At 34.0% G+C, this 9,720-nt stretch overlaps 1 protein-coding gene across 3 annotated transcripts; it reads left to right on the top strand.

Moving 5' to 3' along the window:
* LOC18596352 lies at positions 4,713-8,711 on the top strand. 3 transcript variants are annotated; one of them, XR_001928460.1, is made up of 7 exons: positions 4,728-4,913; positions 5,010-5,123; positions 5,200-5,280; positions 5,506-5,603; positions 6,712-6,816; positions 7,112-7,165; positions 8,222-8,418. XR_001928460.1 is itself a non-coding variant. In XM_007024768.2 (6 exons), exons 1-6 carry the CDS (start codon positions 4,911-4,913, stop codon positions 8,453-8,455), a joined length of 591 nt encoding a protein of 196 aa, XP_007024830.2. In that variant the 5' UTR covers positions 4,713-4,910; the 3' UTR covers positions 8,456-8,711. The 3 variants fall into 3 exon arrangements, 2 of the variants coding, with proteins under 2 accessions (XP_007024830.2, XP_007024831.2); XM_007024768.2 differs by lacking the exon at positions 5,506-5,603 and having other exon boundaries at positions 4,713-4,913; positions 8,222-8,711; XM_007024769.2 differs by lacking the exon at positions 5,506-5,603 and having other exon boundaries at positions 5,010-5,070; positions 8,222-8,711.

Genomic DNA, 9,720 nt, shown 5'->3' on the forward strand with positions numbered 1-9,720 from the left:
TCCCCTTCCATCTTTGCAAAGGACCCGCAGCAACAACAAAAACCTTGCGGGGAGCAAAATGCTGTACATCATTGTCAAGAGAACCACTAACCTATATGAGATTTACACAAGCTCATTACAAGTTAAGAGCAGTTGCCAAAATATTAACCCTCGAACGGGTCCACCAACATGACAGGGTAAGATATTAGCTCAGACAAGGACCCATGAAAGAAAAGCAAAAGGACAAGGATAAAGCTTTCATGATAGGAAATACCTCCAGGCAGGAAAGCGGCCGAGAAAGAGGAACTCAGATAGTGAGTGCAGCCTCCAGTTCCTGTTCAACAACTAGGGATGACCTGTTATCACAAATTCAAAGAAAGTTCCCTGGTTTGAGAATGCCTTCTTTGGTCAGGGAATCAGCCTCGTCATTTGCCGTGTGCAATATGTGTTTAATCTCTCATTCACTAATTTTACTAAAAAAAATAAGAGTTTGGATTACCAACAGTCTCAACCTCCATGGCACATCACTAGGAGAAGTGATCCATTTGACGACATTTCTGTTATCAAATTCAATAAGCAGAGGGTGAGAGATGCACCACCTAGAGGTAGCATAAATGAGGGCGGCTTCCCTTACTGTCATCAAATCAGTCTTGTTAAAATTACAGATGCCAACAGATTTGGAGAAGAGAACTACTACATCCTCGTGCTCATTTCGTAGGATACCCTCAATCCTTGAGTCACCAGGGCAACCTCTTGAGGCACTGTCTGTGTTAAATTTTAGTCTTCCGTAAGTGGTTTGGTCCATCCCATCTTTTCCTTGGCGTTCTTATTCTTCGCAGGAGTAGTTCCCTCGCTTGAGAGCCCAGCAAGATCACCAATAGAGCCATTATGATTTGGCCATTTTGCATTCACCCAATATCCAACTCTAAGCTTCAGAAGTTCAAAGATTTGTTTCTCATCCCAAATTTTGTAGATGAAGATAATGTCATTTCTTGTAGTCCAGATGGCCCATGTGATGGCATACCAAGCCATTCTCCATATTTGCCTATTGCCAAGAGAGTTGGCCACTTCCAGCAAGGAAATGAAGCAAATCAGAGGGTCTTTATGGGCAACTTAAGAGCACATTTCAGAAGGCTTCCCACTACTGCCACAGGTGCCAAGGTTTACCACAGAAGAAGAAAACATGGTTCCCCGTTTCTGTTTGGTGTCTACATAGAAGATAGGTTGCTGCTTCAACAACAATAATGCCCCTACGAACTAGGTTGTCCTTAACAGCCAATCTTCCTTAAAGAATCTGCTAGCAGAAAACCTTAATTTTAAAAGGGGCAAGACCAATCTAGACGTGGTTCCAATGCTTAGCCGAGGTAGAAATATGTATGAGCACTTTCCGGCAAAAGGAATTAGGGGAATAGGTGCCATTAGGGCTATGCTTCCAAATAAGCTATTTTGAAAATCTCTATGTAGGGCCTGCTCATTGATCAAGTTGCGGGAGCTAACCCATTGATCATTTGCCCATCCAAAGATAATTCTAGCGAAGCGCAATGTTCCATCTCCATTTATTATCAATCCAGTTGCGAAATTCATCAATATTTCCATCTTTATTGGCTGCTAACGCTTAGATTCTAGGAAAGTCGCACTTGAGAATAAAACTATCAACCCATTCGTCATTCTAGAAACTAATATGACAACCGTTACTCAAGGACAACCTCATGCCTCCCACAACATAAGAGCTGAACTCACAAGAACCATAAAGAGGGTTGGTGAAATTTTTCCACAGGCTTGAGGCTTTACTCCGGTTACCTTGCTCAAGAATAATTTTATTTTGATCCAGACTAGATTTTGCAGCAACAACTCTCCTCCATAAGTTTTTCTGGTTTGCTATCATAGCGCCATAGCCACTTGTTAAGAAGGGTTTTGTTTTTCAATCCGAGATCCGCAAGCCCCAGTCCCCAAAGGTCGCAAAAATTACATATATCATCCCAGCTAATATGGTGAAGTTTGCAAACAAGAATTGGACCACCTCATAGGTACCTTTCGAAAATTTTTTCAATCGCTGTCTTGATTTTTACCGGCATCTGAAACAATGACATATGGAAGAGAGGCAGATTACTCAATACAGATTTGAGAAGTGTGATACGCCCGCCCATCAAAAGAGTTTTAGCCTTCCAAGAGGAGAGCTTACCTTCCATTTTTCTAACAATTGGCTGACAAACACTAGTAGAACCCAAGACAGCTCCCAACGGTAGTCCGAGATAAGTTCCCAACTGAGTACAAACTCTACAATTAATCATACCAGCCCAAGAGTTCACAAGATTCAAGTCAATCTCAACACTGTAGAGATGACTCTTCTAGAAGTTAATTTTCAAACCAGAAACCACCTGAAAATATCTCAGCAACCATTTAACATTTAATAGAAAAGCAAGGCTAGGCTTACAGAAAATTATCGTATCATTAGCATATTGGAGATGGGAAACACAGACTCCAGTAGAACCAGTTGCAACCCCTCTAATAAGCTACTTATTGACAGCCTTGAACATGAGTGCACTAAAGGTTTCAACAACCAGGTTAAAAGGCATCGACAACAATAGACAACCTTGCCTAAGTCCCCTCCTCATGTGTCAGAAATGAATCAATATAACTTGAAAATAAAAGGGACTTATTTAATTAAAGTTTGGAAATAAGGAATGATTTATTTGTTTTAGTATGAGCCCAAGAGGATCAACTCTCTCCTTAAAAGACAAAAAAATGCCTTCTTAAAGGGAGAACATGATGAGTTGTTAGAGTTCACTGCTCATCACATTATTAGTCATAAAGTTTGAAGTTATCATTTCCTTTATTAATAAGTAAAGAAATAAATTCACATTAATAAAGCTAATAATAAAGAGATTGGAAAGGTCAAGCAACGTGAGCATAGCTTTAATTATAGGTACATGACTTGTTTTAAAGTTTTTTGGTGTAAAATTGTTAGACCTTTCAATAAAAATAATGTTTATACTCTATAATTCTTGATATGATATTGGGGAGTTAAAAATAACATTCAAAACTACCTTACTCAATGCAAAAAAAAAAAAAAAAATCTACAGTTATGAAACATTAATTTTAAGAATTTAGAAAGTAAATAATTCTAACAAATAGCTACATTTAAAAATGTGTCAGTAGTTGATTTACACCAAATATGTAAAAAAAGAATATTTCTCTAATTATGTGTCATCAAAAATGAAAAAACATAATATTAAAAAAATTCTTATAATATTATGAAAAATTTAAATAAGTAATTTTTTTATTATGTTCAATTAAATTTTTATATATTTTTTTAAAAATGTATACTTTTATTTTGAATCAAATAAATTTTTATAATTAACGATTAACTAGTTGTCATTAATTAAAATAACACTTGTTATTTGTATAAGTGTCAATATAGGCTTACTCGGCCCAAAATATTATGGACGGGAAAAATATAGATTGGGTTGGGTCAACTCATTTTTTACATGAGCGACTAAAACCCTAGCTTAACGCACTCCTTGTCAACCCATGGATTGAGTTGGGCCAGACCACTTCTTATTTTTTTTCAAAAAAGTAAATTTATTTTTATAATTCTATCTAACAAACTCTCTATCAATAAAATTATTTCATGATTTAATCCATATATTGAAAAATAAAAATATATTAAAAATAAATAAATCACCAAATATTAATAAGTAAATAAATTACATAAAAAATAAATAATGTTTCAATCTTTAACACAAACTATAATCCCATCAATATAAGTATATAACCAAATAAATAAAAACTTCAAGATTCATTTACATCCTCCTTAATCCTCATCCTTAAGTAAAATATTTGAATCTTGTTTAGATGGTAATGATGTCTCAAGATCTAAATCATTATCATCTAATATTCATTACCATAAAAGAAAAAGAGATAGTGAGTTTCAATCTTAACTAAAATTATTAATTTGACAAGTAAAAATTAAAGAAATTGAAATATATAAAATAAATAATACAATTAAGAGCTAAATTATTAATTTTATATAACTAAATACATAAAATTATTACATTAACTAAAATTATTAATTTTTTTTCCTTTTGGCCCACAGGGTTGGTGCTCATCAACTCAAGATAACCCATTGATCAGATAGGCTGGCTCATTTAGACCCAGTTTTAATATGAGTCTAAATTTTCATACCTCAATTTACCCCACTTTTAATAAAAAAATGAGTCGACTCAATGAGTCAAGCCCATTTTGAGAGGACTAGTTATTTGTATGTCACATGGCATTGATGTGATATACTAAAACGTTATAATGGCAACTGATGTGGCATTTCACATTTCATGCTAGTGCCACATAAATTTAATCAACTATCAGTTATTATAATTTATTTGATACAAAATAAAAATATAAAATTTTAATTGAATCTACCAGTATATAGAACTTATTTAAATTTTCTTAAATAATTTAAGGACTTTAGATAAATAATAAAATATTTATCTTTAAGTCACTTGTCATGATTTTTGTTTATATTTTTTCTTTTCAAAAATGATTTATGTAAGTAAACCAATTAATTCCAAACATATATGTTAATGGACGGGCTTCACTTACCGGGCCACCAATTACAAGCCCGTAATTTTATGCCGAAGTTGGGCTGCCATGGCCCACGATCTGTCAAGAAGGCGGTGTTATGATCGTAGGTCATTTTCTTAATTTAAGTAGCCGAAGTATAAACTGAACTGATCGCGTGAATCCGACGTTTCAAAACAAAAAAGAGAAGAAGACAGCGAAAGGTTTTCCGCCTTTGAAGTGTGTTCTGTCCAGTGTTTTACCCTCGCTCTTTCATCTAGAAAAGAAAAAAAAAAGTAAAACTCTCTTGCCCAGTTCTCCAAAACCCCGGAGGCGGCACTGCTGTTCTTGTCGTCAAGCTCCACTCTCAAAACATGGTATGATAATCTTTTCTTGCTTCCTCTTATTTTAGTTTTAGTAATTTCTTTTGTTGAAAACTATAAAGTTTTGATCGTTGTTTGATTAATTCTTAGGTGGAGAAGAACGCGGGAGCTCTGTCTTTTAACGTGGGCACAAATGGAGTCTTGCGTAAACGTAAGTCGCGTTCTGAATCTGATGGTGATCTATCTGATATCGATGACGCTGAGGTGCGTACCTCACGAAATTCTTGTTTTCTTTTTGGTTTTTTTTTTTTGAATTTAATTAATCCTAACTGCATTGTAGATTACCGGATATCTTAACAACAACACAGAGATGCTTTTCAAGAAGATGGTTTGGGAAGCTATGAATAAAGATTATCGAAAGGTATTTTATTTTCTTCTCTCCTCTTTCTCTTTGTTTGTGTTTGATTTTTCTAAACTATTATGTGAATGTCTTTAAGTTTATACTACAGTTTTTAAGAACTCGAAGAAAGAGAGGAACAAGTTATAGAGGAAAAATGAAACTGATTGTTTCCTGCTTGTTTGAATAATTGGAGATTAGGGGATGAGATATCCTAATAACTAGTTTCAATGTCGCTTCGTGTTCTAGATGTTTTAGCAAATAAGTTAGCAGAGTGAGCCTTGAAGGTAGATGCAGGTCTTTCAGCTGAGAATTATCAATGAAGCTTGTCAGCAGAGGTGCTGAAGGTATTTATTGTTTTTCCTTAATAGTTTAGTTCAAAAAAAAAAAAAAAAAGAGAATTCTTAGCCAGTTTAACTTTAGGTGACTTTGGTTGTAAAATATTTCTTTGCATATCGTAGTTCTTGCATATTGCCTGAGTTAGAAGCATATTAATTTAATAAGTAATCTTTATTTTCTGAGTGAAGTTATGAGCTAGTGGAGTTATACAATTTTTTTTTTTGATAAGCTGGAGTTATACAAATTGGTTAGAGAGTTACTGCAATTTTTATCAGAAAATTCTAAATTGGTTAGTAGATCGCTAGAAGAGGATCCGTTGGAACTAGAATGTGAGTTCTTGTATGCCCTTTCTTACCTTTAAAAGATATTTCCTGGTTAATATAAGTAAGATATGCGAATGATGATAAACCTTAATTAAGGAGTGGAAGAGATATAATGAGGGATGAATGAGAAGAGGTAGTTCTCTGTTCTCTCTGTCTTTGCAGTTGCACATTGTTGTTTTGGAAAATAGAATGTTGCTGTATGTGCTAAACTGCACAAAGTCCAAGTGGTCATGCTAACCGCTAATGCTTCAAGTCTACCATTGGAGTCCCATGCTAGAACTGCTTTCCACTTGGTGTCATATTTTTTTTTGCATGCATATAACAACTTGCACATGCCTTTATTTATTACGTGTCTATCAACATTTCGTAGTTCTATTTGTTCATACATTTTGTTTGTCTGAATTGATGTTAGAACTTGCATTTACCTATACTTTTATTATCTATCACTTTCTTGGAGTCCTAGACCATGCATTTGGTTTGTCTTTCATTCAAATTTGTGATGTACGGTAATGAATCTAGGCAGTGGTTTTAGCTTGAACTGTACAATCACTTCATCAAACACTGGAAACTTGTGTCACAAGTTTTGCTTGTTACTTTATTATCTCTGATGCTCTCTTAAAGTTCATGGCTAATATCTTTAGTTAATCCTGATCATCATCATGTCTTTGGTTAAGGATTATGAGGGCATCTGTATACTGGTGCCAAGAAATTTAAAAACTGGATTAGCTACTGATTCTATTTTGGCCTCAACTTATTCAAATTCTCCAATATCTTATATATATTTTTTTGTCAGCAAAAACAAAAAAAGCCTACTACGGGAAAGAAATCTACTTCTGCTAAGAAAGCTGTTGCTAGCAGGATGGAAAAAAGAAAGGAAGAGGGAAAGGAGAACAAAAAGGTAAGTATAGAGCAAGTTGTTAGCTATACCAAGTGTCCCTCGCATGTAACATATCCCTTGTTGAAGTTCCATTTATTTACAGATGAGTGCTAACTAATGTCATGGCATGCTTTCTTGCAACACCGTAGAAAATTTCGCTAGTAATCTTATGAATTTTTTACATTTCATATCCTTGCCTTGCTGAGATGCTTCTTTATATTGTTAAAGTTCTCTTTAAGTTTTCTTCCAGAGTAATTATTTGTGGTCCTTTTTTTTTTTTTTGGCATATTGATGTGGATTTTTTCCTCCTTTGTAGAGGCTGAGTTCAAAAATCAACTATGATGCATTGGAGAAGCTAAGTGATGAACCTGTACTCTCTCTCTCTCTCTCTATATATATATATATATATATGGTATATTATATTATAGTAATTTATGATAGAAATAGCTTGCATATAATGCTTTAATTGAACACAAATTGAACACAAATTGTTGCTGTTATTCAACATATTTACGCAAATTTTCTCTGAATATTTGCACATCTGTACTCTCTTGATTAATATCCGATAGATTGTTTTGTATTTCTTCTTTGAAGAGAACCTCTAATCAAGCAGGAAAAAAATAGTAGTAGAAATGTTCACATACATGATCTTATGCTCATATGCTTTCACCAGATCATGCAGTTGTCAATAATCGTTTTAGAATTCAAATATCTTGTGAATCCATGGTTTGTTAACACAAATATTAGGTTGTATGAAGCTTGTCAAAAAAGTGGGTGGTAGGTTTCATTCGATACTAAAGCATGAGGAACTTTCAAAAATTAGTGCAAAGAAAATGTCTGATTGTGTGATATCTGATGGTATTCTTCTTGATTTCATCACAAATACTACAAACGCATCAGCTATATTTAGTGTGAGAAACTTTACAAATCGTATATTGATATTGACATTGCCAATGTAATGAAGAGGTTAAGATGGGTTTCTAGTTGGATCTTACATTTGTATTTGTACTTGGTCTGCTTAAGTATTTGTAGGGATGACTTGCTGTTGAACAACATACTACTCTAAGACAAATTTACTTACAAGTATCTTTATAGTTTGTATTAACATATCAGTTTCATATTTCTACTGTCAGTAACCATTGGCTTTTGATCTCCTTGCATTTGTCTAACTAGTTAGAGAAAGACTTGGACTTTCATCTTCTTTTCATCTTAAATGTGCTACATTTTGCTTTTGATTGGGAAATGACAGACATAAGACCATGACAGTTTACCTAAGAGCAGATATTATGTTGATACCTAAAAGACAAAAATAGTAGAAGTGTAAAAATCAAACTATAGACCAACCATCTCTTTGAGATAATCCAAAATTTAATTAGAAAGTTTTACACCTGGATTTTGTGGATGTACTTAATTGATTTTCTTATAGGAAGAAGTTGCTGAAAAGACTAAGAAGAATAGTATAGACTCGCACTGGAGCAATCAAATTGACACACAGCAGTCCAGAGGAACATCAGGAACATCGGGTTTGGAAATATGTGGTTTTGAGGAAGACATTTTCAGTGATGAGGTTGAGCCTGAAAATTCTAATCTATACTCCTATGGAGATGGGGAAGAGGATGGATATGGCTATAGGGAAGATTATGACTATGAAGAATTTTGATGGTAAAGTTCTTTTGTCGATATTCTATTGTTGTTAAGTTTCTAGGCATGCTTTTAGGTCACAATTATGTGATGAAATTTTGCATAGTTAGCTGCTATTGCTGCAACAGTTTTGCAACTTGTGAAAATACATGATGCAACTTATTGCTCCAAATAATGGAGTTATTTTGTAAGACAACTTTTTATTAAACATCGGTATGATATTCATATTTGTGTCTTATAATCCACATTTATAACTCAAAAGATATGTTTGTTAAGTGAAGAAGAACTTTTATTTATAAGTTTAAGATTTATCTTATCTTTTACTGATATGAAATTCTTGATATTTTATCTCACTCAATCATGCAATATTCTTATTACATTGATTCTTTCACTTATAAAAAAGAAATATTGATTTTGATTTGAGTTTATTTCGATATTAGTATCTCTCATAAATCTTATATAAGTGAAGAGTTGAGTAGATTTTCTTACGAGTTACATTTTAATGTAAAAACATTTAGTGAAGGAAGATTATTTATAAATTTAAAATCTATTCCATCTAATATTAATATGAAATTTATAATAAAAGCATGAATCATTTGGGATATAAGCATGAGTCATTGGGGCAAGTTTGTGACTCCTGTAAAGGCGAATAGTCGCACTTGTAACTTGTGAGTGCTCAAGGTGCGTTAGCATGACGTGCCTAATATAACAAATGAAAGGATGAAAAATGGATATTTTGATTGTGGTTTTGGATCCACAGGAAGTGGCGGTCCAAAGGATTTTGAATGCGCAAGATGATGTACGTAGGTTGGTCCCTATTGGGTGGATGGAATCGGATCATAGAATCATATCCTGGGCCTTAGTCAAACCAAGCCATCCACGTGCAGCGGCTTAACTTTTCGACCATGATCACACCCTCCAGAAGTGACATTTCCTTGTCCGCTCATACTGAAAGATGGCCTTTTGGCTGTGGCCCTCACAGATCTATCTTTTTCTGCCGATGTTTCTATCTTTGGTTTACTGGCTTCATCTCAAAGGCTTGCACGAATCAGTTCTCTTCATAAATGAGATCAGAAAGTAAGACACATTTCTTTCGTCTCTTAGGTCCCACAGAGAAGAAAATGTAGTACTGCTTGGGTTACCATGTTTGAATTACAAAAATAAATAAAGTGCTAAATGGCGTTTGGTTTTAACTTTTAACATTTTTCAAGTGGTTAGGTAAAAAAGTATGAAGGAATGCCAGGATATTCCCCTTGCCTAGGAGCAGGGTATCTTCAAGCGTAA

This window comes from Theobroma cacao, chromosome 6 (assembly GCF_000208745.1).
Source record: "Theobroma cacao cultivar B97-61/B2 chromosome 6, Criollo_cocoa_genome_V2, whole genome shotgun sequence".
NCBI classification, from domain to species: Eukaryota; Viridiplantae; Streptophyta; class Magnoliopsida; order Malvales; family Malvaceae; genus Theobroma; species Theobroma cacao.

Bases quoted from the DNA above. Each gene is read 5' to 3' on its own strand.
- LOC18596352 (XM_007024768.2), top strand. The intron at 5,281-6,711 runs GTATTTTATTTT...TTTTTTTGTCAG, and splicing joins TGAATAAAGATTATCGAAAG to CAAAAACAAAAAAAGCCTAC. The intron at 6,817-7,111 runs GTAAGTATAGAG...CCTCCTTTGTAG, and splicing joins AGGGAAAGGAGAACAAAAAG to AGGCTGAGTTCAAAAATCAA.